The following is a 27,335-nucleotide window of genomic DNA, read 5'->3' on the forward strand; positions in this document are numbered from 1 at the left end:
GCAGGAAGGCAGGGTTGAGGAAGGGCCTTCTGACCACAGTTGTGAGACGGGGACTTTGGAAGAGAGGAAGTTAGGGAGCCTCTGCCTCCGCACATGAGAGCCAGAAGAAGCCCCTGCTGTCCGTGTCTGGGGAGGTTCTGACTCAGGGCTCCAGGGTCAACCAGAGGCTCCATCTGATAGAAGCTGGGCTGTCTTTGCCTCCTATACCACACTACTCCCCACCTCCATGTCTCTCAATGGCCTTTCTTTCTCCACCCCAGACTAGCTACTCTAAGCGTACTTCCTGACCCCCAAATCCAGAGCTCCACCCCGCCCCAGTTTGGGTGGCCCTGGCATGACCCTGAGGACCGAATTTCCTTAGTTATTTCTTGGCCTCTGCCTGGGTGGTGTAAACAAACAGTCACTAAAGCAGAACCTGGGGTGATGGTCCGAGGCAGCACTCAGGTAACTGGCCAGTGATGTTTGCCAGGGACTGAGGGGACTGGGACAAGAGGCTTTCAGCACTAAAACTGGGAAAGTCTTGGGCTAACCAGATGAGATGGTCAATCTAGTGACCACATGTGTGTGCACATGGACACCCTCTAAAAATGAATCCTATCCTACCTCCCCAAACCCAAAAGCGTCTGGATCCAAAATAGCTTCAGGACCTAGAGATGGAAAGATTCCCAAAGATGGGGGCCAAGAAGTATTGGAGAGTGCTGAGTTCTTGGGAGAGTCAACATTTAGCAGAGAGAAAAAGGAGACAAAGGAGGGGGGTGCCTCCTTGAAAAATTCTTCCTGTCCTCCAGCCATCCACACCATTCCCCATACCTGCTCAGCCCCAGGCCCCAAACGTCCCCAGGGTGAGCATGTGTAGGCTCCTGGAGTCCTTTTTGAGTCAGGTGACCTTTGGGGGAAGAGTCAGATTCAGAGGGGAAGACAAATATGACACCCAGGGCTCCTTCCCCACTGTATTAGCCTCAAGACAGGAAAACTTTCCTTCCAAGCCCCACGGATGGTCTTTCTTCTTCCAGAGCCAGGTTTTTCTCCCCTCAGCTCTTTCAGACCCCAGAAAATGGATGCCGTCCCCATGTGTCATTCAACTACCCATAGCTTTCCTTTTTTTCTCCCTTTATTTCCAGAGTGGTTCAATGGGTTGGCCTGGGGGAACTAGACCACCTGGGCTGGGGAGGACAAGTCAAGATGCCACTGAAGGCTGGCAGTGCCCAGCCTTGGGCTGACCCAGCAGAGAACCAGGTGGCTTGGGTACAAGTCAGGCATGATGAACCACCAGTGGGAGCATGCTTACACCATCACGTGATGCCCCCCCCCCTTTATTTCACAGTAGCTTTTGGCAGCAAGTCAGCAGCTCTGGCACAGGGGCCCAGGACAACCTGCAAGCAGGCAACACCATCATCCCTTGCCGTCACTCTGTTTGGAGGGAGCTGGGCCTGTCCAGAAAGATCCAAACTGTGGCCAGAGAAGGGTCCCCAAACCCTCCAGAGTGGTTCCTTGAGTTCTGGGGGAGGGGCGATGGAAGGGGACAGGGCAGAGGCAGGCCAGGTCATAGGCTTTGGTGTCAAGGATCCCATCCCTGACTGTCCCTCTCCACTCTGCCCCAGGGGTCTCCATCGCCCCGGCCCTGCCCCACCACTTTGAGCCGGGGGGTAGCTCGGAGCTCCATGGTCCCCTCCCTAGAGTGGCCGCCCCCTCGAGCCTCTCCCGAGCCCTCAAAGAGCCGCGTGAGGAAGCGGGGGCCGGCCCGGGGCAGCAGATCCCCGGCGGTGAAGACGTAGAGCACAGGGTTGATGCTGGAACTGAAGAAAGCCAGAGCGGTAGTCCCGGCTCGCGCCGCCTGGCCCGCCCCGCCCAGTCTCGCAAGGGCCCCTCCGGGCGGAGCCAGCGCGGCCGCCACCTGCAGGAGGTTGACGGCATGGTAGGGGGCCCACAGCAAGCCGAAGGCGAGCACGATGGCGCCGACCAGCCGGCCCACCCGAGTCCCATGCCGCCCAGCGCCCCAGCGGGCGCCCCGCAGCCGCGCCAGCGTCAGGCCGTAGCAACCAAGCACCAGCCCGAAGGGGAGCACGAAGGCGGTGAGCGTCTCCAGGCTCAGGTGGGCGGCGGCATGGGCCGGCGACGGGTGGCACAGCTGGCACACGCGGTCTCCCCACAGGTGGCGGTAGACGGCAGCCGGCGCGGCGAGCAGCAGCGCGGCCAGCCAGACGGCCAGCAGCAGGCGGCGGGCCAGGGCCGGGCTGCGCAGCCGGGGCGCCAGGAACGGCCGGGTGACGGCCAGGCAGCGTTGCAGGCTGAGCAGGCTGGTGAGCAGCACGCTGGCGTACATGCTGAGCGCGCACGCGTAGTACACGGCCTTGCAGCCCGCCTGGCCCAGCGGCCACGCCTGGCCCGCCAGGAAGGCCACGAAGAGAGGCGTGAGCAGCAGCACCGCGCCGTCCGCCAGCGCCAGGTGCAGCACGAGCGTGGCAGCCAGCGGCCGCCCCCGTGCAGGCCGCCAGCCCACCAAGCTCCACACGACGAAGCCGTTGCCGGGCAGCCCCAGCAGCGCCGCCAGCAGCAGGAGGGCCGTGCCTGTGACCCTCGAGGCCTTCCAGCTCAGCAGCGTCTCATTCCCTGGGGGTCGGTAGCAGGCCAGCATTCTTCCACGCCTGGGGGGGGGGCACGGAAAGGGCCATAGAAGGCATTGAGGGGGTGGGGCAAAGGCCCCTTCTGCCAGGGGAGAAGGGACTGTGTCTCCCCCGCCCTCCCTGTCTTCCGTCTAGGAGCCTTGACTTTACTTCCTGGTGGACCCTAGGCCCAGCTCAAACACTGCTTCTTGGAACCCAAATCCCTGCTGTCAGTCTGCTGACCACCCCCCACCTCCCAGTCCTGATTCCCGGGCTCTCACTACCTCCACCTCCACCCCTGTAGCTGGGCCCTCCTTTGCCCAGCCCCATTCCTTCTACCTCAGCGAAGGTGAGTGGTGGGAAGTCCCAAGTGCATGAGCAGATCAACTTACCCAGTTGGGAGCTAGTAGGATCCTGGGCACATGAGGAGCCTGGGGAAGCTGAAAGGCACAGCCACAGTGGGTGATATGCCTGCTCCTGTCCGACGCCTGTCAGGTTTGCCCTGTGAGATGAGAATGGGGAGGGACAAGGTGGAGCTCTTCTCTGGCCTCTCACTGGGGCCCCTCCGGCACTCTCCTCTTTCCCATCACTAACACGTCCAGGCGTGTGAGAGTCCGCCTCCCTAGGAAACAGGATAAGCTGCAGGGTACAGATTAGGTTCCCAGATCATGTAGTTGAGTAGGGACACTGCTGAGTCCTGAGTTGGGGTCCTGCCTGTGCACTCACTCCCCCACTTCTGGCCCCAGTTGTCCCAGTCTTGCTGCCCGCCTGTTACATGCTCTCAGCCTTCCCGGGCCTACACTTAGCAGAAAAGGTGACCCAGATTACTCATTCCCCTGGCTGCTCTGTCTTGGCCCATTTCCAGACTTCTGATCCTGCTGAGCCCTCGTTTTTCCTCAGTTTCCTACCTACTCCTCTCATCTTGAGCCTCAGGCCCTGCTCCTGTCCTCCCCCAGCCCCCACCGGGGTCTCTCACTGGGCTATCAGTGACAACTTCCAGTCATGGTGCTGAGTTCTGGAGGACTCATGGAGGGGCTTATAACCTCCTTGAGGAATCACAACATACAACCTCCAAGACACCCTGCTACCAGGCTCCACCAGGATACAAGCTGGGAAGAAAAGAAATGGTGCATTGGTAGAACCATGCTGACAAGAAACTTCTCTGGGTGAAGAGGTCAGGCAAAGCCTGGAAATGCAGAAAATTCAGGCGGACCTGGTACACTGATAAAAATGGAAGTAAGGGGGAAGATACCTGCCCAGTCAACAGCTGGAACTGGGGGCTCCCAAGGAGCCAGGACACCAGTGCCCAAGCCCTGCCCACCATCCCACCCTCAGCCGGGCCTCCCTTTTCCAACAAAGCTGCAGTTTGTGGCTCTCACAGTAGGTGGCAGCAAGTCCAGCACAAATCACAGAACGCCACTGAGGGCTGGGAGCCAGAAACAATCCCTAGAAATTCTCTCCATAGAAAGAAAAAGACCAGAGATCATTTCCTATCCTCTTACATCATTCCCATTTATCCTCAGCACACGCTGCACACACACACACACACACACACACACACACACACTTCAGTGACTTTTGCAGGCAACTCTGGGCCTCAATCCCTCCTCCATGAGGGACGCCAGGAACGTCCTTCTTTTCTCCCTCCCCTTTCCCTCCCCTCAGACTTTGCCCTTCTTAGTGGCCTAGCAGGGGAGGCCAGAGTCCAGGGTGACTCATCCTCCATCTCACTGGGGCTGAGATCTAACAGAAAACACCACTACTTCAGCCCCAGCACAGCAAAGAACCACGGAGCCCAGAAGTCACTGGGAGAGGCAACACTCCTGCTCCTTCCCTCCACCATGGAGTACCTCTCAGCCCTGAACCCCAGCGGCCTGCTCAGGTGATTTCTAACCCTCCTCTCTACCCTCCAGTTCTGAGGATAGTGCATGGCAACCAAATTCCATTCAGCCCCTAGGAGACTCAGAGACTCATGTACCCCTTCCCGTCTCCCCTCCCCACCAGTTTCCACAGCGGGCTTGTCCAGCTATGGAACCACCACTCACCACCCCCACTCCATGGTCTCTCCCTCTCTCCCTAGGCTGCTCTGACCTCCAAACCTAGATCCCTCTCTAACTCTCCAAGCACCCCACCCCCAATCATCCCCACTGCGTCACCCAACTCCTCAGTTCTAGACCTTTCTTCCCAACTACCAGGTCGGTATCCAGTATGGGCTCTGAGTTTGGCCGGAAAGTCTGGACTTCAGCTTCACCACCCCAGCGACCTTTCCGAGTCTGTGATCACAAGCGGACCACGCGGAAAGGTCTAACAGCTGCCACCCGCCAGGAGCTGCTAGACAAGGTAAGTGAGCCAAATCCCTAAGTTTCTATTGCAGCGGCAGCCAGAGGGCTAGAGAAGAGTAAAGGCTGAGGTTAGGTACAAGGCTGCCCCTCCCTCTGAGGACTAAAAGGGGGTATGGGGAGAGGGTCAGCCCAATGACCAATGCTGTACTTGGATCATTTCTTTTCCAGGGGGTAGAGGAAGGAGTAGAAAGGGATGGTTGGAGGAATGGCATTCAGAAGGCAGTGTGGAGTGATTTGTATGACAAATCACTGATTTGTGATTCCATCAGGACTGGCTGGTTTGCTAATGTCAAACTGTAGGAAGTTGTTCAATCTATCAAAACTTCAGTTTCTTCATCTACAAAAAGGAAATAAGGATACACCTTCCTTCTAGAGTTACTGAAAGGAGTCAAAGAGGACAATGTATGTAAAGTGCTACATAGATATGTGACACTAAGACTCAAAAAGATTAAGGGTCATTATTATTGAAAACAGCTCTGGAGGACTGAGGGTTCGGGACAGTGAGGTAGAACACTGGAGATAAGACCGAAGGAGGGACCTCAACAGAAGTAAGCGAGCTTTCTCAATTCCAAGCCAGTAGGAATGGCTCAGAGGGGAGGAACAGGAGAAGACAATGGCGTGGAGAATGACATAGGAACAATTAGGAAAAAAAGTCAACCCTTAGTGAGGGCCCGCCAGCAACACCGAGAACACTGAGCGTGGGAGCCATTTGAAGGTATAGCAGTTTTCCAGGAAGTCGAGTTGGCATATCAGCCAGTATCTAGGACCAACCAGTGGATGCAGGGTCGCTGGAGGGGGAAGGGCATGGCTAAGCTCTGCCCTTTCCCTCCTGCTTCCGGCGGCCGGACAGGCATTGGAGGCCCTGCTCCTTAGCGGGATGCTAGCACTGGTGCTGGAGGAGGATGGGACCGCTGTGGAGAGTGAAGACTTCTTCCAGCTTTTGGAGGATGACACATGCCTGATGGTGCTGGAGTGTGGGCAGAACTGGAGCCCCAGCAGGGTGAGAGGCCCACAGTGGGGCTGTTGTTGGCCACCAGTCCTTTCTGGCTCTCTCTTCTAGCTTCTCTAGCCCAACCATGATCTTGGGGGCAGAGGCACTGGGAGAGGCAAGGAGTTTGCCAAGGACCCCTTATAGGGAACAAACAGTCCAGGCAAGGGTGGGTCTGACCCAGTGCTGCTGGGGCATAGTGGTGGCTCCCTGTGTGGGGGGTGCATTGCACTGATGGAGGTGCCCTACAGAGTGGGATGCGGTCATATGGCCTGGGCCGGGAGAAGCCTAAGCACAGCAAGGACATCGCCCGCATCACCTTCGACGTATACAAGCAAAACCCTCGAGACCTCTTTGGCAGCCTCAATATCAAAGCCACATTCTATGGGCTGTACTCCATGAGCTGTGACTTTCAAGGACTCGGCCCAAAGAAAGTACTCAGGTCAGAGACCAACAGGTCATGTCTCCCTATCCCCCTACAGTTGCAGTTGCAGCCCCCTAATTCCTTCTGCCCTCACCTACCCCATTAGCTCTCCCTCGTGGAAAACCCCCTCGATGGCCTCCTCCCACCCATTCGACTCCATCTTGTCTCTGCCCTTCAGGGAGCTCCTCCGTTGGACCTCTGCACTGCTGCAAGGCCTGGGCCATATGCTGCTGGGAATTGCCTCCAGTCTCCGCCATGTAGTAGAAGGAGCAGAGCAGTGGCACTGGCAGCGGCAGGGTCGCCTCCATCCCTATTGAGAAGAGGCTCTGAGCTTTCTACCCCTAGACTTGTTCCAAGAGACACACTGTGAGGACTGTGACAGCACTGGCTTTGGAAATGTAAGGACAGTGCAGATGAGATGACTCACCTGATTTCCCCGCTGTCTTCTAAGCCCATTGTTTTATGACATACCATTGTTAAGGCCTTCCAGTCCTAGCCTATACCCTGTCCTGAAGAATGCTCTTTCCTTCCTAGCCATCTTTCAGGCCTCCGACTTACCCTGAAGGACCAAAGGCCCATCGGCATGCATTTCGATTCCACCCTGATCATTGCTACATCTCGATTCTTTGCACCTCCTCCTGCCCCTCAGCTTCCCAATGCACTGAATTCAGCTCTCTCTGCCTCTGAGACCTTGATTTCTTTATACCCTTCTTTCCCAAATAACAAAACAGTTCCAATAAAAATATAAAAAAGTATTTATTATAAAGGCTTTTGACTCCAACTTAAACTACAAAGGGGACAGGACAGATATGCCCTTTACCACTCCCCCATTACCACTCAGTCCGATATCCAAAGGCCTCAGTCTTCAAGTATTGAGTTCAAAGCCCGCCTCCGCTTGGCCACTGCCCCCTGCTGCTGTTCCCAAGCCTCTCGGCGCTTCAGGAAAGTAGTCAGGGCTACATTTCGAGCCACATGGTGGCCAAAAGGGTCTCTCATCAGCTCCTGGTTCCGCTCACCTGCAAATGGAACCACTCATGTTCAGTATCGTCATGCCATCACCCCCCATGCTCAAAGGGACTCTCCCTGAGTGAAGGCCCCTCCATGTTTCCTAGGCCTTGGGATGGTCTCAGGATAACTAATACCTCACTCTCCAAAGAGAAGCCAGGGGAGGCATGGGTGCACAGGGCTGCATAATCAACAGAGGAGAAGGGGAGGAGAGCAAACTGCTAAGAACTCATGGCCATCATCACCCTTTAGAAATAAAGTCTTTGCTAAATTTAAGTCCCTTCTCTAGCTACCCAGCTATCTGAAGTGAGGAAAGTTTGGAAAGGTCAGAGAAAGGGGCCAGTACTCACCCAGCTCAGTAGCAATTTCCTTCCGGGCTCCCAAAGCTGCTCCACTCCAGATGGCATCTAGTACACGGCTGCCATGGCGACTACAGGCCAGAGCTACATATTGTCCCTGCAGTGAGACAAGCAAGGTAGGTCCCCTTAGGGCAGTCCACAAAGGTGTGCTGGGCAGGGCAAGGGGGAAGTGAAGTTTCCGAAGTCTACAGGTGGAGTCAAGAGAATCTGAGAACTACATATTCTCTCTCTGACTCTGAAGGACAGTACTGGGGCAAGCTCATGTTCTCATAAATGGATGGTGGTGGGGGCATCAGAGCAGAAACAGAACCTTTAGGGTCTTCAGCACACGGCGGCGCTGCTTGCGCGTCACAGAGGGGCTGCTCAAGACAGCATCGAGCACGTGTGAGCCAGCAGGGCTCTGGGCTAGAGTCAGAAGCTGTGGTCCCGTCAAGGCACCCAGACTTTGAAGTATGATACCAGGACTAGAGAAATGCAACAGATGCTGGAGCAGGAGGGACCCCAGGACTGTCACGTCCCCCAGGGCCCTGGCTGTGGCCACGTCCACCTGGAAGGACAGAGAGAGGGCATTAGGAGGCAGCCACTGAACTGCCATCTCTGCCTGGATGAAGCCAGAGGCCTCACCACCCTCACCACAAGGGTGAAGGACTTTTTAAACCCTGGCTCCCAGTTAGTCACTGGCTTGGCCCTGCTCCTACCTCACCTGGTGCTCTGCAGGCACCGCCCCCTCCTCCTCCAGCAGTCCATAGTACACCTCATAAGCCATCAGAGTGGCGAAGAGAGGCACACAGGCCACTTGCCGGGAAGAGGGCTCTGCACAGTGGAAGGCCTAGAGGGGAAGACAACATGATGAATCTGAGAACAACTTCATCCCTAACCCCGACTCTGTAGACAGGAGAAAGCATTCAAGAGACGTAAGAGTGTAAACTGTGGGACAGGGCAGGATCTCATCTGCCTTGCTGTATCCCCAGCCTCTATACACATGACAAGGCTGAACAAACATTTAGTCCTTAAGTTGCTTAGTCCTGGAAGACAATTTTCATGCCACGGCTAGAAGATGGGTTTGGCTTCATTTTGCTCCATATCTGTGAACTCCTCGGGAATGAGACCTTCTGAGACCAGCGATACAACCACCAAAGATAAGAATTTGAATGGAGGGTATAAACAGGTGGGGGGTAACATCACCTCCAACAACAGCTGCAGGACCTGGGCTTGGTGGGCCCCAACTCTGCGGCAGGCCCCCACAAGGGCAATGACCACCCCTGGGTGACCTTGAGCCAGCACAGCTTCCAGGGCAGGGCTCAGCTCCTCAAACACAGCTGACAGCTGAGGAGAGACACAGAAAGAAGAATATTTGGCATTTTGTACCAGTGGACTAAGTTATTCAGAGAAATCCTACTGAAAACTAAAAACATTAGATAAACATTGCCAATATCAGCGTTTTGGTTTGGTCACACAAAGTCCAGGACCAGGGTGCAGTCTTCGAGGTACCCCCTCACTTGGGGGGAGCAGGGTACTTTAAATAGCCACCCTCTCAAGATAAAGAATAGTAGAATTAAATATGCCCTTCTTATTCCAACTCCCAACACATGAGGGTCACAGGCAAGCATGCATTGGTGCTAAGCAGCTTTAAAAGCAAAAAGAAGCTGTGGCCATAGCTCCAGCACTCATATAGATCTGTCGCTAAGTAGCCAGGGTCTGAATGGACCATGGAACCTCAAGCTGCAAATCTGCAAATTAAGCCAGTCTCCTGCCAGGCACCTGAGAAGCTAACACAAATCCTTTCTGGGAAGAAGGTACTTTTGTCCTAAGCTCTGAGAAAACCCCAGGAATAACCTTTCCAAGGGAACGGCCAGCACACAGTCAGAGACACCGAGGTAGACAGACAGTAAAATAAAGCCCAATGAACAAGAACTAGCAGAAACAGCAGGGTACAGAAAGAGATCCAGCTCCATTCTCAACTCACCAGCTCAGGGGTAGTAACAGCATCCAGTAAACGCTGCAAAGGGAAGTTGGCAATTGGGTGTGCAGCCAGGGCCTGTAGCTGCCCTTGGAAGTGATCTTCAAAGAGGCTCTGGAGCCTCAGGGGCTCCAATACCAGCAGGACCTGCTCCAGGAGTCTGGAGCTTGTCTGATCCCGCAGAAATAGCAGCAGGGGGCTAGGGACAAGGAGAAGGTGATCAGGCAGCCTTACTCTACTTCACCTAAAATACCCGCGTCACTCCATTCACTTCACACAGTCTGAGCGTACCTGCCGTCTGCTGAGGGGTTGCGGCTACTCAGATAGCTGATCACAGCACTGCAGACATGAGCACAAAACTGGGGCAGTTTGCGGTGTAAGACTTGTAAGGCCACTTGAAGGCAGAAGCTGGAGATCTTGTCAGTGATAAATACTATGGAGAGAGCAGAAATAATCAAAACAGCTCTTCCAAAATCCAGACAACCTGTACAATCTCAAACCTCAAGCAGTAAGGTACCAGGGACTATGGACATAAAGGCTGTATACAAAGTCTGCAATATAAACCAGATCAGATTCGAAGAGAAATATGAGTGATCTAAGTTAGGGCTTTGCATGATGACAATCACCTCCAGAAAAATGGGTCCTAGACCCTCCTTCTCTTAGCCTCCTTACCAGCAATGTCCTTCAGAAAGCAAGAGCTCAGGTCCTGAAGGCAATTCAAGAAAGTTTCAGGGACCTCAAAATCAGTTGGCTTACATTCCCGAGCCGGGACCCTTTGTGCATCTGAAAGAACAACAAAAAGCCTGTGCAGTTCTGGGATCAAAAAGGACTAACAGGAGGGAGAATGAGTCCATAGATGATCAAAGATTCAGCTTGGAGATGCAGCATATGTATGAATCTGTCTTCTCATCTGGATGACTGAACTGAGACTATGTTTCTGTTTTAATTTTTCTAAATTTCAACCAGCTCTCCAGTGGTCCACAAGAGATAGGCCAAACTCTCAATCAGGAATTCAAGCTGTTCAGAAATCAGGCCTCCTTTAAACTCTCTAACCTTATTTCCCAGAGTTTTTTAAAATGTAGGGCATTGCCTATGACTGCATCATGAAATCACTTTAGTGAATCTTAACCAGGTCTTTTTCAATGGAACAAAACAGAATAAAATAAAACAGAGAAGGGGCGCCTGGGTGGTTCAGTCATTAAGTGTCTGCCTGCCTTCAACTCAGGTCATGATCCCAGGTTCCTGGGATGGAGCCGTGCAATGGGCTCCCTGGTTGGCGGGAAGCCTGCTCCTCCCTCTCCCTCTGACCCTGCTTGTGTTCCCTCTCTTGCTGTGTCTCTATCAAATAAATAAATAAAACCAGAGAAAAATGTCAATTAATAATATTGTTTCTCAAAGTTCGGTTTGAGTCCAGTATCTATATACATACACATAGGCAGTTCTGTGATGTTTAAAAAAAAATTACATAAGTTGTGGTTAAAAAGAAATTGACATCCATTGCCCAAATGAATTACCTCTTGCCCCTGGCCCATTCCACTAGCTGTCCCTCAAACACACAGATGCAGCCTCACCTCTGGGCCTTTGTTCACACTAATTTTTGGTTTGTTAAGCTTTGTTCTCATTTCTCTGCTAATTCTTCAAAGTCATGAGGAATTACTACTCTGCTTACTCTCTCCTTTTGGACTTCCTAAACTCTCCTCTAGGTCCACTTTCCTCTCTTGTAATACTTACCAGGTGACTGAGAGCCACGGTGTCTGGTTCTCTCAGACTCCAGAAGAGTCCCTCCCAACACCTGCAGCAGAGTTCTAACCACGAAGCTGGCATGTATGTCTCCACAGTAAAAAAGAAAATCATCACACACTTCAGAGGCTAGTCCCAAAACCAGCTCCTCCAGGGTCTCCAAGGGACCATCCTTGCCATTCTCCTCCTCCTCCAAGTCCTCCTCCTCCTCCTCCTGTGCCGGGCTCCCCAGCAATCGAGGCAGCTGCAGCAAAGCACTCTGCAATACATGCACCCCGCATCGATGACAGGCCACAGAGCGCAAGCTGGAGCGCAAAGCAGCCCAGACTCGACAGAGCGGTTTCAGGGGACTGAATCCCAACAGTTCCTGCATAATCTCACTGCCAGTCCTGTTTGTTGCCAAGGCTAGGGCCTGAGCCTCCACCTCCTTCAAAACATTGTGCACCATCAGTTCTGGATAGACAAGAAAAGAAATATTTTAGAGACTGAGAGGAAAAGAGTTTTTTATGTTCCATCAGTTAACCGAGTGAGGGAAAGAGGGGGGAGCGCTAAAGAGGGTATGGGAGATGAGACTAAGTCCCTTCGCCCTGGGGACCCATGAAAATTTCCCTTCCTGTCCTGGAATTTATGCCCAACGAATCCCTCCTAGTCCCACCCTGAGGTTGCTCCCCACCTCGTTCTTCTCCGGTCTCGGGAGCCTCTTTCAGCGCGGACAGCGCCCGGCGGAAATACCCGATAGCTTCGGAACTCAGGTGAGAGTGCGCCTCGAGTGCCGGCTCCGATCTCCCGTCCGGAGGCGAACAGGATGGCCGCTGGCGGCCTGGTCGGGGGCGCCCCGACCCCTTGGCCCCGCGCCCTCGTTTGCCACCTGCTGGGAACCGGCGCCCCGCCTTGTTGGGGGAGCGCGGAGCCAGCCCCATGGGTGCTAAAGCCAGTGTCCGTCCGCCAAAGCTTCCCCAGCGAAAAGGGAACCTCAAGCAGCCAGGAGCGTGCAGGTACTGGAGCGCACCAAGTTTAGAAACGCGGTCGCGCTCAGGGCGCCGCGTATACGTCATAGTCCCGCGACAGCCCCTTCCCGGCGGCAGTGGGCGTGCTCCCAGGTCGCCCCGCCTCCGTTCGTCCAGCCCTGTCCCTTCTGAGAATCAGCCCAGACCCACCCTGTCCTCCACGGACCCAGCTGATCCTCGGCCGGAACGCAAACTGGCTCCCCAGCCTCATACTGTGACTCAGTTTCAGTCACCCCTTCCTACCCCCGCGGCTGGAACTGAAGTTCTCGAAGACCAAGGACTCTGCGAGCCAGACGGCGCCGAGACTCCAAGACCGCACCAGTAGCAGGTAAGGAGTGCGAGCTCCCACTACTTAGGACTCAGGGTCCCTGGGCTTCGCGCTTACCCCGGACCTGGAAGCCGCGCCTCCGTGCTAGGCCTGACAGGGCCAGGCCAGAGCCCAGAGCTCCTGATAGCCCAGCAGCCTGCGTGGACCCGCAGTGAGGGGCAGCTGCGCCAGAACCCCACCTTAGCCGCTTTCAGAGTCCCGGTAGGTGTCTAGCCCTGGACAGTCCTACTCAGCCGCTGGGGTCATATAGTGCCTTGACGGCTCCTAGCCAGCGGCAAAGGACAACTCGTTCACCTCCCAGAAAGGACTAACAGTCTTGCCCTGTAGCCTGCACTGTTGTCCCGCTCTGAAACTTCTCTCTGCTCAAAGGATTCTAACCTTGCCTCTCCCTCCTACCACTATCAGGATCACCCTTGCGCATGCACAGTTTGCAGGCCTCCCTAGAGCAAGTCTTCGCTTCCACAGATTTCCCCCTTTTGCTTCTGAGTCATGGCAGCTCCTATGAAAGGCCAAGTGTGCGTGGTGACTGGTGCTTCCAGGGGTATTGGCCGTGGCATCGCCTTGCAACTCTGCCAAGCAGGTGCCACAGTTTACATCACTGGCCGCCATATGGACACCCTACGGGCCACTGCTGAGGAGGTGGGTGCTTCCCCTGGGACCACAGGAACAGAAACCACTGAGGAAGCCCTTCCCATTAACCACTCTGTCCACTAATTCCTTACCTGAAGCCATAATATTTCTCAACACAGTGTCAATATTTATTCAAATTAGAATAAATAAAGCCGATAAATAACTTCAGATCAGGTCAAAGTTTGCCACTGAGTTTTATGAAGAAACCTTCTGTTTAAGACCTTTAGGAATTGCAACTGAAGGGTTGTGGACCTGTGGTTTCCTTTATTTTAGGCAAGACTTTATTGAGCTGTGCACTTTCGCTTGACTTTTCTACTGGATTTCGGTTAAGTAAATATTAGGTTTGCCAGACATTGCATGAAGCACTGAGGTTAACCAAGACTAGTGAGATGTCACTTCTACTTTTAAAAGATAGGGCCTAGCAGGAAATCAGAGGCACAGAATGCTCTGGGAGCTTGGGCGAGCAGTTAGGAAGCAAAGATGTAAGAGGGTGGGACCCAGAGCATGGATCAGGAGAATAGGATTAATCTTGAATAAGGTGTTTTTCTTCCTGTGAAGTTGGAGGATTGGGACACATTTATGGAAGGTAAGATAGAACGGAAGGTAGAAATAGTTCATAGCTGAGAGTTTTGGTTTTTCAGTTGCTAGGTGGGAGCACTGGTGAGGTGACTGTCAGAGGGCGGGGACTGAGTAGGGGTTCCAAGTGAGTGGTGAAGGGTGGGAGCTCAGAGCAGGAGAGATGGGAATGACTGAGAAGGAAAAAGAGAAATACTCTGGGGCACCTGAGTGGCTCAGTGGGTTAAGCCTCTGCCTTCGGCTCTGGTTGTGATCCCAGGGTCCTGGGATTGAGCCCCACATTGGGCTCTCTGCTCAGCAGGGAACCTGCTTCCCGCCCCCCCCCGCTTCTCTGCCTACTTGTGATCTCTCTCTGTCAGATAAATAAATAAATAAAATCTTTTAAAAGAGAGAGAGAAATACTCCTTTCTCAGGAGCAGCCCCCCTGCCTTATTTGTGCCTTGCCTTCCACTAGCAGAGTACAGTGCCTTGCCGGTGGTAGGCCTCAGTAAATGTAGATTTTAAACCTGAAATCCCAGTACTTTGGGGTCTGTAGGAAAAGGACCTAGCATTCCTGAAGCTCCTCAAACAGACACCAGAGGGCGATATTGCTCATTGTCTTCCCTCAGCGCTGGCTTTGATTCCTCCTCTTGCCCTCTCTGTCCCCTAAGCTGGGAGTTGAAGAGAGTTGCCTCATGTCACACATTCATGTGCAACCATAAACTCATATCCCCTCTGTCCCTCACCAGGCACAATCTCGAGGGGGCCAGTGTGTTCCTGTGGTGTGTGATTCAAGCCAGGAGAGTGAAGTGCAAAGCTTGTTTGAGCAAGTCGATCGGGAACAGCAAGGGCGTCTGGATGTGCTGGTCAACAACGCCTATGCCGGAGTCCCAGTATTCTTTAAACTTAGATTCTAGCTCCACATTCCTAACCTCCCCCTCTGACCCTGGAATGCTCGTTCCCACTCACCGTCCCTTTCATTATCCAGCCCTTCATGCTTTCCTGCCTTCAGATTGTCCAACTCACCACATCTCCTGTGCCTTCCAGGCACTTATGAAGAACATTAAGAAGCCATTCTGGGAAGCCCCTGCCTCCATCTGGGATGATATCAACAATGTTGGACTCAGGTGAGTGTTCCCTTTCTCCCGCCACAAGGGCTGGGTGTGCCTGGACATCTCCCTATGTGCCCTCTCCTTGTCCTTCTGACCTCCCCATCTCTTCTCCTTGTCCCACTCATTTTATACCCCTGGAGAATTTCCATCCAGGTGGCTCTGTACCTGGGAACATTGAGTTTTACCTTGTTTCTGTCAGTAATTTCATCTGAACTTCTCTTGGCCTCTCTCCTGCCTTATTCTGCACATCCAAATGCATGACCCAGAAGGGAGCCAGCCGCCTTTCCTCAGTCAGGCACACAATCTGTAGTTGATCTTAACAAAAATGCTTATAGGAAGAAGTTCTTTTGTTTTAGATCAAGAGACAGTCATTGAGAGTGAGTGCCTGCTGTTTTAGCCTCCATATCTTCACTCCAGATCCACAGGCAGGGGCACTCCCACGTCAGAGTTACACATACTTCTGGCATGGGAGCGAGATGAAACACAGCAAGCCAAGTTCTCCTAGCGTGATAGGAGAACTCCAATACTAAAAAAACTCTTTTTTTAGTATTGGAACGATGGTGCCCTTTTGGAAACTGCTCTCCGTGGGCGTGATCAGCCACCTGTGGGAGTAACTAAGAGATTATCTGAAAATCTGTGACTAAGGCATTTAGGAACACTCACAGCTACTAGTGGCAATCCCAGGGAAGCAGGATTAGAATCCAGTTGTGATTTCCAAGGTAGAAGAAAGATGATGAGGACAGGGAGGGGTGGTCAGCTAAGAGGCAAGAAAAGAAAACCCAAAGACTGGTACTGGCAATGCCCGCATGCTTAGCCCTCCAAAGGGAAAGGCCCTCCACACTCTCATCTTTTTTGAATCAGGGTTATGAGCCTATAAGGCAGAGAGGTTCAGACCTTGGCCCCTGAGCCCTGATGAATTTTCCAAAATAAAGGCCATTTGGTGAGCTTCTTGAAGCCCAGCAACATGTCCTCACCCCCCCAACACACACATTCATGTACACATTGATCGTGCCTTTCCTCTGTATTATCTTACATTGGGCTTTCCTTTTGAAACTATAATTCTCTCTCCTTGTTTCCACTTGGAGGGACCTGTTTTCCATGCAAATGAAATGTTTTTCTGGTTACTAAGTATGTGTGCACTGGGTTTTCCCTACATAGAAAAGTGGAAAACTAAGTTTTTTCTCTACACTCATCCATAGGTGGTTCGTTTTACCAGTGTTCATCTCAGAAAGTGGCCTCTAGCCCCTGATTCCCCAGGTCCGTGGCTGCCCCATGTGGCCTTCTGTCAGCTGTCATAGCCACTAGAGGGCAGAGAAAGCTGCCAGGGCTACTGCAGCCAGGCCAGGGGTGGACATCATTTATTCCTTCTCCTTCCTTGCCGCCGCCTCTAGAGGCCACTACTTGTGCTCGGTGTACGGAGCGCGGCTCATGGTTCCAGCTGGCCGGGGGCTCATCGTGGTCATCTCCTCCCTTGGGGGGCTGCAGTATCTCTTCAGTGTCCCCTATGGCGTGGGCAAAGCTGCGGTGAGGATCCAATAGCACGGGGATTAGGGAAGCCTCAGACTGTGATGGTACCTCTAGCTCAGGAGCTACAAGTCCCAGTGGTCAGAGTAGTAAGGCCGACTGGCCCCCTCCTCCACCCCATGCCCCTCCATAGACAGCTTCTCTGCCCGGGCTCCTCCTACGTGGCCAGAATAGGCAGCACACTGGGGAGGTAGACAGCTGAGAAAGGGCTCTGGGAAGGGTAAGGGGGCTGGGCATCCCTAGAAGAAGCAGGGAAGGCAGGGGAGGAAGGGGATGTAGCCACATGCCCTGGCTCTTACCCTGCCTTCTGTCCTACAGTGTGACAGGCTGGCTACGGACTGTGCCCAGGAGCTGCGGCGCCATGGGGTCAGCTACGTGTCTCTGTGGCCAGGGTTGGTGCAGACAGAACTAGTGAAGGAGGTCGTGATGAAAAACGATGATACTGACGACCCCCTGTTGAAGGAGGTAGGCAAGGGGAGGGCGAGGGAGGCAGAGGAGGCAGAGGACTCAGCCTCTCCATCCCCAGTGATAAGACAGTAACACCAACAGCCAATCCCCTGGTGCCTACTGTGGCAGGAGCAGGGCTGAGCACTGGACACGTTATGCCCTTTCATCCTGTAAGGGAGATACTATCTCCATTTTCTAGATGGCAAAACCAAAATGTTAGAAACTTGCTCAAGGTCATGTATACCATAAGTGGAAAGACTTCGTGCCCTGAAGCCCATGCTCTTGACCCCTGCACTGAACTAGCCTAGGTGGTCCAGACGTAGTTGGCATCCCAAGATGCTTCCACTTAGGAGAGGCAGTGGGTCCAGGCTTCACCTGGATGTAGGGAAGAGTTGCTCCAGCACCTTCCGGGATTCTGAGTCCTGCAGGTGCAGTGATGAGGGCCTGTGTCTCCTGGAATAGGAGCTGAAAGTGGGGAAGAAATGTGGGCAGTTCTCTTGGAGATTAGCCCTTTCCTTCTCTGCCCCTGTGTTTCAGCTCAGATCTAATTTCTCCTCCGCGGAGACCACCGAAATGAGTGGCAAATGTGTGGTGGCTCTGGCAACAGGTAAAGAGGTTGGGGCAGGTGGTAACAAGAAGGGGGCTGGAGATGGGACACTCATGAGGCTCAGTCGGTTAAGTGCCTGCTTTCAGCTCTGGTTGTGATCCCAGAGTCCTGGGATTGAGTCAGCATCGGGCTCTCTGCTCAGGGGGAAACTGTTTCTCCCTCTCCTTCTGTGTACTCTCTCTCTCTTTCTCTCTCTCTCAAATAAACCAAAAAAAAAAAAAAGAAGAAGAAGAAGAAAGGAAGGAAGGAAGGGAGGGAGGGCAGGCCTGGAGAATCTGCAGGGAGCTGGTATCCAGTCCTGAGTCCTGGCTCAGGAGGTGGTAGAGGAACAGGCCCTTCTTTTCCTCTGGCTTCTGGAGACCCAAATCGGCCCAGTCTGAGGTTTTGGGAACCTCAGGAACTGGCTTACAGGAAGTGTAGCCAGGAGCCAGAGGTCTAAGAACCTTCCTAGGAACCGAAACAATTCTGGGCACCTCAGCCTGTTTCAGTGGTGCCCTGTCCCATTGGGCCCAAACCTTGTCACACTGCGTCACTTCCATGCCTCCTCAGCTGTATCTGTGCTCACAGACCCAAATATCCTGAGCCTGAGTGGGAAGGTGCTGCCATCTTGTGACCTTGCACGACGCTACAGCCTTCAGGATGTGGATGGTAAGAGCTCCGGCCTCCCATCCTCTGTTGCCTGCTCACTCCTCCTCCCACACTCTCTTCCAGTTCCTTCTTCCCTCACATCCCACTCAGGGTTTCAGCCAAGGCGGAGGTGTCTAAGGAGTGGGAAATGAGGATCTAACCCTCCTCCTCTTCCTGTGGTCCACAGGCCGCCCCGTCCAAGACTATTTGTCTTTGAGGTCCGTCCTCTCCCATGGCTCCAGCCTGGGCTGGCTGGCCTCCTACTTGCCAGGCTTCCTCCGTATGCCTAAGTGGATTATGACCCTCTACGCTAGCAAGTTCTAAACCTCCTGGCCTGACGTCATAACTCTGCTCTCCCTCAGGCTACGCTGTAGGGCCTCTTGGTGTAACAAGGCAGCCCCTCCTGCCTACCTCATACCCTTGCTAGGGAGAGAAGACCTCCTCTATGTGTCTTGCGTGAACCCTGGGGACTTTATGGATCCTCCTTTATGCCTTAATTTTACCTGCTCCTACATATGACTTCTTGCCTTAGTATTGGAAAACACTCTGGGGACTAATAAGTCTCATTTCTTGGGGTGCCTGGATGGCTCATGGGTTAAGCCTCTGCCTTCGGCTCAGGTCATGATCTCGGGGTCCTGGGATCAAGCCCCACATAGGGCTCTCTGCTCAGCAGTCTCTCTCTGCCTGCCTCTCTGCCTACTTGTGATCTCTCTCTGTCAAATAAATAAATAAAATCTTAAAAAAAAAAAAGTCTCATTTCTCTTTCAGCAAGTTTTGACTATTGATTGTGTGCTCAGCAAAGTGTTAAGAGCTTGAGAGAAAAAGGTCCCTTGCCAGGAGAAAGCCCCTTTCCTCCAGATGTGTTCCTGCTCTTTCCTGTAGAGCTGCCCATCTCAGGCCACAAGGCCTGTTTCCGCGCCTCCCTGGGGAACAGGGTCCCTTTGCAACCAGAAGCAGGCACATCCCTGTCTTGCAGTCCTTTCCCACCACCACAGTCCACCATCTCCTCAGGGATGCCCTCTGCCTTCTAGCTGGGTCTGATCTCAGGGCGCCAAGGGCAGATTCCTTGGTTTTATGATTTCCTGGCATTTGGGGCGAAAGTACTGTCCATATCGTAGCGAGAGGCGAAGGAAGAGCTGCAGACACTTTCCTCTCGGGACGGTACTACCCGAATTGCTTCCTGAGGAATTGGCAGCAAGAGTCCTGTAGCGCTGCCTGGCTTGCTCTGAGAGCTGTCCCAGCCTGAGGCAAGACCACCTGAGGTGTGTGGCCAAGGGGAGCCCAGGGCCACTGTGAGGGAGCCTGCCCAGCAGCAGCCTAGAGGGCCATCAACATAATGGGACGGCCACTGTCCATCAGAGGCACAAAGACCATTTCTCCTCTTTGCAAAAGGCAGAGTGAGAGCTAAGGCTTCTCAAAGCTGCCATAGCCTGGCAGAAACTGGGCTTCCTGTGGCTTCTGGGGACAGCACTGCTTACCCACTGCTTTTCATGCCAGCAATGTGCGCGAGGGCAGCTCCCTGGCTCATGAGCACTGACTGCTCTTCCACCTCTGCAGTCCATGGTGACTTCAACATTTGAGGCTTGACTTTAGCCTCAGCGATGGTATGCATGCCACAAAAACCAAGAAAAGCTACTAATCAGGGCTTCTATTTATTTATTTAGAGCTGGCTTAGCATGTGATTGGAGTCATATACCTAAATCCACCATTCGGTCAAGCGCCCCATGTAGATCGCAGTGATCTGATGTCCTCAGCACTGTCTCGCCCCATCGCACTCACCCCCTCTCAGTTCCTGTTATTTCCTAAGGTTGGCGAGGGGCAGAAGCATTGCCTATATGCTACAATACCAATAAAGACCTCTCGACCTGCAGCCTTCCACAGCCGTCATTAGAACAAATCCTTGCGTGATGGCATTGCTGCCTAAAGGCCACAAGGAAGATTTGGAAGAATGTGGGTTTCAGATTCATGCAAATCTACATAAAAATTTTGGCTCCAACTCTTTGAGAATGAAATGAAGTAACATGTATAAAACCCCAGGAGATATGCAGCCTTCGAAGCTGTCAGTTCCTTCTCCTGACAAATATTTAAGAATATACCCTGTACCAGTCACCATTCTCAGCTTTTGGAACACAAAGCACAAGATAAACCAGGCCCTGGCCCACAGAGGGTTTCCACTTCAGCCCTGGAAGAACTTGGAAGCCATCTTGACTTTTCCGCTGATGAGGAAGGGTGTAAACTGAGGCCCCCAGGGTCCACAGGACATGGAGAGAGACCTCAGTACTGGTATCCCAAGAAACCAGAGGGGCAGTGTTCTTCCCAGCACCCCACCTTGCTTCCCTCAAACAAGTGTCAGTCACTCTTCAGAACAAGCAATAGAGTAACAGCTCAGAGGGAATGAATCATGGATAGTGGGTTTTGTTTTGTTTTTTTTTTTAGATTTTATTTATTTATTTGACAGAGAGAGATCACAAGTAGGCAGAGAGAGGAGGAAGCAGGCTCCCTGCTGAGCAGAGAGCCCGACGCGGGACTCGATCCCAGGACCCTGAGATCATGACCTGAGCCGAAGGCAGCAGCTTAACCCACTGAGCCACCCAGACGCCCCTGGACAGTGGGTTTTGATTGGAGGTGGAAGAGAATCAAGATCTGAGAAGCCCAATAGCAGAGTCACAGGACTTTGGTCCGGGGGGATCGATTCCAAAATTCATCCCAAAAAAATGTTTGTTTCTGCCTACACACAGCACCATGTCAGGCCCGAGGAAGACTAGTTACGTTTGTGAGATGGGTGCCATAGCCAAGTTTACACAGAGTACTCTGAGAATACAGGTGGGAGCAACTAGCTCCATTAGAGAACTGGTCAAAGACTTAAAAAATAGGGAGAGAGGAGGAGTGGGAAGGTTTAATTATTTCTAATTAAGAAAATAAAGGGCAGGGGCACCTGGGTGGCTCAGTGGGTTAGGCCTCTACTTTCGGCTCAGGTCATGATCCCAGGATCCTGGGATGGAGCCCTGTGGTGGGTTCTCTGCTCAGCGGGGAGCCTGCTTCCTCCTCTCTCTCTCTGCCTGCCTCTCTGCTTGTTTGTGATCTCTCACTCTCTGTCAAATAAATAAATAAAATCTTAAAAAAGTAATAAAGGGCACATCCTGAGGCACAAAAGGGGTCCTTTTCCCTCCTAGTTTTCCTCATTACCGAGTTAAGCACAAGAAGCTTCCAGTTCTTCTGGTCTTCTGGCACACAAGCCCAGGCAGGCCCTGGACCCCTTGACCTTGCTGCAAGCAAGCCGATCCACTTCCAAGCTCCCTGAGGCACCTCAGCACAGAGGGCTGTGGCATCCACCCTGAGAAGGTCCAGCCTGTGCCTGTCCTTTGCTCCTGCTCAGGGCGGGTTCTGTCTCTGCAGCTCAGCGTGAGCTCTCGTGGGCCGGGTTGGCCTGGTCAAACGGGAAGCCCCAGGGCTCTGTGAATGGTCGCCGGGCAGGGACACCCATGCTTGAGTTTGGGGTGGGGTGGCCGGCCGAGGCGTGTGTCAGGGAGGGATCAGGACAGACCAAGATGAGCAAGGGTGCCCCTGGATGCCTGGAGGTAGAAACTGAGATGGAGATGAGGTTTTTCGGGGAAAGGCAGGGATGAGAATGCTGTGACACACCCAGAAAGCGAAACCCAAAAGGAGCAAGAGTTGTATGCGACCCGGGAGGCAGCCTGGCTACCCTGACCCCTCCTGCTTCTTTGAGTCCCCACCCTGGGTCTCCTCATGGTTGTCTAATTGTCTCATGATGATAACTGAAAGCACGTCGAGAGCCAGACCTTTGTTTCCCGAGGCCTTTCTTCACCCGTCCACCTTTCCCTTGAAAGATCCCCCCGGGGCTCCAAGCACCCCGGAATGGACCCCTTCTCAGGAGGAGACCCCCGGACCCAAAAACCAAGCCGAGTCCACTGATCAGATGCAAACAGCACGAGGTTTATTGAGTTGACACAGGTACCTGCGGGCGATCAAGTCTTAGGAAGACTCGCGCGCCAGCCCTTTGTTTAGGGTCTTTTTATGGGGTTCGGGGAAGCGAGCGCATACGTACAGAAGCAGAAACATAGTTACAAGGTTCTTATTGGCTGGTTTGAATGTAAGGCATACTCGGTGTTTGTAGATTGGCTTTGAAGGACCCCAGCGAGCGAAGAGAAAGGTGGGGAGGGGGAGTGAGGAGGGGGAGTGGACCTTATTACTTAGCAGAGAAACATCCTGCCTACGTGACTAGGTCCACATACTTAGGCGACCCCCCTTGCCCACATACCTAGGCGACCCCCCTTACCCACGTGACTATCTGCGCGTTACAAGCCGCGCGCGGCAAGCGTACCTATCTCCCCCGCAACATGCCGTTGCCCCTCCTAGCTCCAGGGCTGTGCTGAGATAAGGGAGGATTGTCCAAGTAGGGGGAAGGGAAGAGGGGTCTCTTCACCCTGCCCAGGGCTGGGCACGGAGGAAGCTGCCACCGATGTCAGCTGACTGGGAGACAGAAGGGCAGGGGTAATATTCAGCACCGGGGCCAGGAAAAAGGCAGGGGAGGATGGGCTGTGGGGCCAGGAGGAGCAGTGGAAGGATGGGGGGCCTTAGAGGGTACAGGCAGAAGGGTCCAGAAAGAGGGGCTTTGTGGAGAGGTGGACCAACCGACGTGGTGAAGACCAGGGGACAGATGGGATGGGGGGGAGGCGATAGCAAAGTGACTTCTGAGGTCACTATGGGGACTGTGCCCAGGGATGGGGAGATCAAGTTGCAGGAGGGGCCTCCAAAAAGATCTCAGAGGAAGTCAAGACCTCTGAGGACTGTGGATGGGTAGGAACCAGAATGAGAAAGGAAAAAAGATAGGCCTGGGTTCAACCACCTCATCTTGATTTGCTCACTGGGCTTGGGCTCATGTGGGGCCCTCATGTGGGCTTTTCTTTACCTTTGCCTGGATCCCCCCGCTCACAACACCCAAAGGGGACTTCAGGAACTTATAGGAACTCCTTCTCGGTGACCTGTCCTGAAAGTTAGAATCTACACACTTCGGTCCAGTTCTTGCTCTTCTCGGTCTGTCCTGATCCCTCCCTGACACACGCATTGGCTGGCCACCCCACCCCACACTCAACCATGGGTGCCCCTGCCCGGGGACCATTCACAGAGCCCTGGGGCTTCCCATTTAACCAGGCCGACCTGGCCCACGCTGAGCTCACGCTGAGCTGCAGAGATAGAACCGGCCCTGAGCAGGAGCAAAGGACAGGCACAGGCTGGACCTTCTCAGGGTGGATGCTACAGCCCTCTGTGCTGAGGTGCCTCAGGGAGCTCAGAAGTGGATTGGTTTGGGGCGCCTGGGTGGCTCAGGGGATTAAGCTGCTGCCTTCAGCTCGGGTCATGATCCCAGGGTCCTGGGATCAAACCCCGCATCGGGCTCTCTGCTTTGTGGGAAGCCTGCTTCCTCCTCTCTCTCTGCCTGCCCCGCGCCAACTTCTGATCTCTGTCTGTCAAATAAATAAATTAAATAAATCTTTAGAAGTGGATCGGCTTGCTTGCAGCAAGGTCAAGGGGTCCAGGGCCTGCCTGGGCTTGTGTGCCGGAAGACCAGAGGAACTGGAAGCTGCTTGTGCTTAACTCGGTAATAAGAGAAACTAGGAGGGGAAAGAACCCCTTTCTAGGCCCTTGGAAATGGAGGAGCCTGTGAGATATGCTAGGAAAGAGTCAGAGGAAGGATAAAGGGTCAGCTTGGTGTAATCTCTGTTAGCAGGTACAGCCACATATGCACCTGTTCTCCAGCGAGCAGACCTTGGCTCCCCACTCCTTGCAGAGGTGGTTCCAGAAGAAATAAACAAAGCCTGAACTCCACAAACAGACAATGCCTGGCATCCCCAGAGGGGCTCGTACAGGAGGGAACAAAGGTGACTCGGCCTTGGACTTCGACCATCACTTGAACACAGCTGAGCCAGCCAGAGACTTGTATTATGGTAAAAGCTGAGGGAATTAGCATCTATCGAGCCCCTGCAATGACCTGAGCAGTCCTCCGAGGTTTTACTTAATCTTTTCACATCAGCCACATGAGGTAAGTACTCTCTTACAGCTCTGAAAACTGAGGCTCAGAAAAGTTGAAGTCCTTGTCCAAGCTGCAAGTCTTTACAGCAAAAGAGTCTAGCTTCAACTGTAAGGGCCTACTTAGCCAGAGCAAGCCATTTTGTTGTTTATGCAGTAAACTTAGATTGAACCTGCCTCTTCCCCTCAAGAGGAAAACGCTTAGAAACAGAACTGGTAAAATATGGCCAAATAGCCCCAATAATGGAGCACAGATACCAGGACATGTCAGGCTGGGCAAAAATAATGGAGCCCAGGTACAAGGATGTGTCCGGCCAGGTGGAAATGTCCAATCAGTGAAAGCACACGTATTACCTCCCTACCCGCCGAGGACATATTCGGCCAGGTGGACATGTCCAATCAAGGGAAAGCGCACGTATTACCTGCCAGGGAGTGTGAGCCCCTGCCTTTTGGGCGCCAATTCTAGCCAAGGTCATAGGCTGAATTAGATGACTATCATGGGGTAGAATGTAATTCAATTGGCCACCTGTGTGTGGCCAGGCTCAACCACATGGCCTTTACTCTATAAAAGTTAGTCTGTGAGGCTGGGAGGGGTCGCCTCTTTGCAAGAGACAACCCTGGCCGGTCAGTTTGATTCTCGATGTTTGGCGCAAAGTAAAGCCCTGCTTAACTTTCGCTTTGTATCAGTCTCATCCTTTTGTCTACGGACCCTTTCACAGCGCGTGACTCCAGAGCATGGGTTCTTTGCCAAGCACCCTCCTGCTTCTGCTGCTTGGTTTTGGAGGAATGGGGTTGTTTGGTTTTGGTTTGGAAGGATCTTGGGGTTGGCAATTGGGCAGGATGGCGAAAAGTGTTCCCAAGGTCATTCAACCCAAGGGTGCCCTGGCCAAATTCAGACTTTCTCTTCCCTCAACTTGACCACATTCCCTTCTGTGGCTTTGCTCCAGCTATTCTGTTTCCTGAGGTGCCACCCCCCTCCCAACCCCAGCCCCATGTCTACTTCCCAAAATTGTTCTCACAAGACCCATCTCAATGTTCTAGAAGCTTTTGCCTCCTTCCATTGCTCCTGTACCTTTTCTGGGGAACCTCTGACATTCGCTTGGCTCTTGACTAGTATGGGAGTCATAGATATCCTCCTCACCTTATCCCCTAGTTAAGGTTGACAAGCCCCCCAGGTCAGAGGTTGGGCCTTGGACCTTCCCCCTTACACACACAAGCAAGCGTGCGCACACACACACACACACACTCCCCACATTCACAGAAACTTTAAATCCTGCAGACAGAAGAGCACAGTGCCTGGAGTATCCATACTACTCAGAGCGTGGCTGGGCTCCCAAGCCCAATGGGAGCTCCTGGAAAGGGTCCCACTTCCCTACCGGAGTCCGACGGGCTGGGTCAGCTTACGTGCCCAGGTCTGTGTTATGACCGAGTTTTTGCGTCCGAGAGACCACCAAGAAGCCAAGCACCAATGCAATCACACGAGGGTTTATTTGACAAGCTTAAGCCTGGGCCCAAGTATACCCGACACAGCGAGGTAGGGACTTGGACCCTGAGCCAGATTACAGTCAGAGTTTTTAAAAGCAGAGTAGGGGTGGACTCAGCGGTGGGTGAGGACAAAGGGGGTGTTCAGAAGGGCTATCAGGGTAAAGAAGACTGTCAGGATTTTGAAGGCCGTTTTTCCCTTTAATGAGGCACTAGCATGAAGACAATTGGTAGTTTCCTGGTGGAATGTCACATTCTTGCTATCAAGCGTCCTTGTTAGTGAGATTTGGGTTTAGAAGAAATTCAACTTTATTTACTTTTCCTTCTACCTCAGCCTCCTTCAGTTTTATTTATGGAGGGGAGGGTGACATTAGGGCTTAAGGAACTGAGTTATTTGTCTCTGGAAATTGGGCTAGACTTGAGGTGGGTACAGCCTTGTTTTTCTTGGCCTCCACAGTCTGACCCTCCCCAGACTGCCGCTTTCAGCTATTCCTCAGTCCTTAGTCTCAGTCCCTCTCACCACATACATCTCAGCCTCCATGACGCTTCCTCAGGGGCTTGGGCCCAGAAGAAGACTGACCAGTAAGGCTCCCAGCTGGGTTACCCCTCCCCCCCCACACCTCTGCAGGGGGTAGGGGGTGAGGCTAGCCAACCCAAGGCAGGTTCCCTGAACCTCAATGCCAGGCCCTCCCTGCCCCTCCTTCCCCCTCTGAGCTCAAACCTGAGTCATGAATGGAGGCACAGGGGGACCAGCACACAGTACCGTTCCTGTCAGTACTTCCGGTGTACTCCTTCCTTACTCGGAATTTTGTTTCCACAGCACTCCCTGTCCATTTCCTCCCCCAGCACTCAGCCCTGCCCATGAGGCCTGGAGTGCAGCCACCCATGACCACCCCTCCCTACCTTGCTCCAAGCTCCCTGCCCTGGGATCTGAGAGTCTTGGCTCCCCTCCTAATCCCTGCCCCAGCCCAGTGAGGGTGCAGTGCACATGCTCTGAGCTTAAGTGCTCCCCATTCATTCCTTCACTCATCCATTCTTCCCCAGGACTCCTACCACCCCTGCCAGCTCCGTGTCAGTCTTTTCTTTAATTTTCCTTGGGGCACTTATGACTGGCTAAAATCACCTTTTGTATGTATTTGTTTCTACAGGGTGTGTCTCCCCAACTCAAGTGTAAGCTCAATGACAGTAGGGGCTGTTCTGGGGCTCACTGATTGTTGCCTGATGACTGGCTAAATTGTGTAAATGTTTGTTGAGCAACCACTGTGGCTCCAGGCTAGGTGAGGGGCCGAGAGAACTGAGGTGGTCAAATGAACCTCCTTGGGTAGTTCACAGTGAGGGTGGAAATGGGGATGCCGTACCCCACAGAATGGGCTAGAATGCAGGCCCCACAGGCCCCACTATTGGAGCAGCACAGAGGAGGTGTGGAACCAGCCTCCAGTTGACAGCTCCAGCTCTAAGCTCACTACCCTGGGAAATCTCCCCCTTCCCCCAGAGGGCAGCTCCTCGCCCACCCATAGGACACACCCAGCACGGCAGGACACCCCTCTCTG

General features: G+C 53.3%; 4 protein-coding genes across 6 annotated transcripts; 2 read left to right on the forward strand and 2 right to left on the reverse strand.

The window, feature by feature from the left end:
• Positions 1 to 1,093: 1,093 nt before the first annotated feature.
• LTB4R2 (leukotriene B4 receptor 2) lies at positions 1,094 to 3,212 on the reverse strand. Its single transcript, XM_044231176.1, has 2 exons — positions 2,996 to 3,212; positions 1,094 to 2,645 (listed from the first exon to the last, which is right to left on the reverse strand). The coding sequence occupies exon 2, from the start codon at positions 2,633 to 2,635 to the stop codon at positions 1,559 to 1,561; it is 1,077 nt and encodes a 358-aa protein (XP_044087111.1). The 5' UTR covers positions 2,636 to 2,645; positions 2,996 to 3,212; the 3' UTR covers positions 1,094 to 1,558.
• A 1,068-nt stretch (positions 3,213 to 4,280) lies between these two features.
• On the forward strand, positions 4,281 to 7,112 carry CIDEB (cell death inducing DFFA like effector b). Its single transcript, XM_044230127.1, has 5 exons — positions 4,281 to 4,485; positions 4,799 to 4,943; positions 5,796 to 5,945; positions 6,185 to 6,375; positions 6,536 to 7,112. Exons 1-5 carry the CDS (start codon positions 4,445 to 4,447, stop codon positions 6,672 to 6,674), a joined length of 666 nt encoding a protein of 221 aa, XP_044086062.1. The 5' UTR covers positions 4,281 to 4,444; the 3' UTR covers positions 6,675 to 7,112.
• Positions 7,095 to 12,450, reverse strand: NOP9 (NOP9 nucleolar protein). 2 transcript variants are annotated; one of them, XM_044230125.1, is made up of 10 exons: positions 12,095 to 12,450; positions 11,413 to 11,874; positions 10,354 to 10,464; positions 9,973 to 10,114; positions 9,688 to 9,880; positions 8,907 to 9,047; positions 8,425 to 8,550; positions 8,032 to 8,268; positions 7,713 to 7,818; positions 7,095 to 7,373 (listed from the first exon to the last, which is right to left on the reverse strand). In XM_044230125.1, exons 1-10 carry the CDS (start codon positions 12,339 to 12,341, stop codon positions 7,216 to 7,218), a joined length of 1,923 nt encoding a protein of 640 aa, XP_044086060.1. In that variant the 5' UTR covers positions 12,342 to 12,450; the 3' UTR covers positions 7,095 to 7,215. The 2 variants fall into 2 exon arrangements, with proteins under 2 accessions (XP_044086060.1, XP_044086061.1); XM_044230126.1 differs by lacking the exon at positions 8,032 to 8,268 and having other exon boundaries at positions 12,095 to 12,411.
• Positions 12,451 to 12,547: 97 nt separating this feature from the next.
• DHRS1 (dehydrogenase/reductase 1) lies at positions 12,548 to 18,899 on the forward strand. 2 transcript variants are annotated; one of them, XM_044230857.1, is made up of 9 exons: positions 12,548 to 12,756; positions 13,222 to 13,395; positions 14,691 to 14,834; positions 14,989 to 15,068; positions 16,445 to 16,577; positions 16,896 to 17,042; positions 17,562 to 17,631; positions 18,181 to 18,279; positions 18,446 to 18,899. In XM_044230857.1, the coding sequence occupies exons 2-9, from the start codon at positions 13,246 to 13,248 to the stop codon at positions 18,580 to 18,582; spliced, it is 960 nt and encodes a 319-aa protein (XP_044086792.1). In that variant the 5' UTR covers positions 12,548 to 12,756; positions 13,222 to 13,245; the 3' UTR covers positions 18,583 to 18,899. The 2 variants fall into 2 exon arrangements, with proteins under 2 accessions (XP_044086792.1, XP_044086793.1); XM_044230858.1 differs by having other exon boundaries at positions 18,199 to 18,279.
• Positions 18,900 to 27,335: the final 8,436 nt, after the last annotated feature.

The sequence above is a fragment of the Neovison vison genome, chromosome 13 (assembly GCF_020171115.1).
Source record: "Neovison vison isolate M4711 chromosome 13, ASM_NN_V1, whole genome shotgun sequence".
Lineage (NCBI taxonomy): Eukaryota > Metazoa > Chordata > Mammalia > Carnivora > Mustelidae > Neogale > Neogale vison.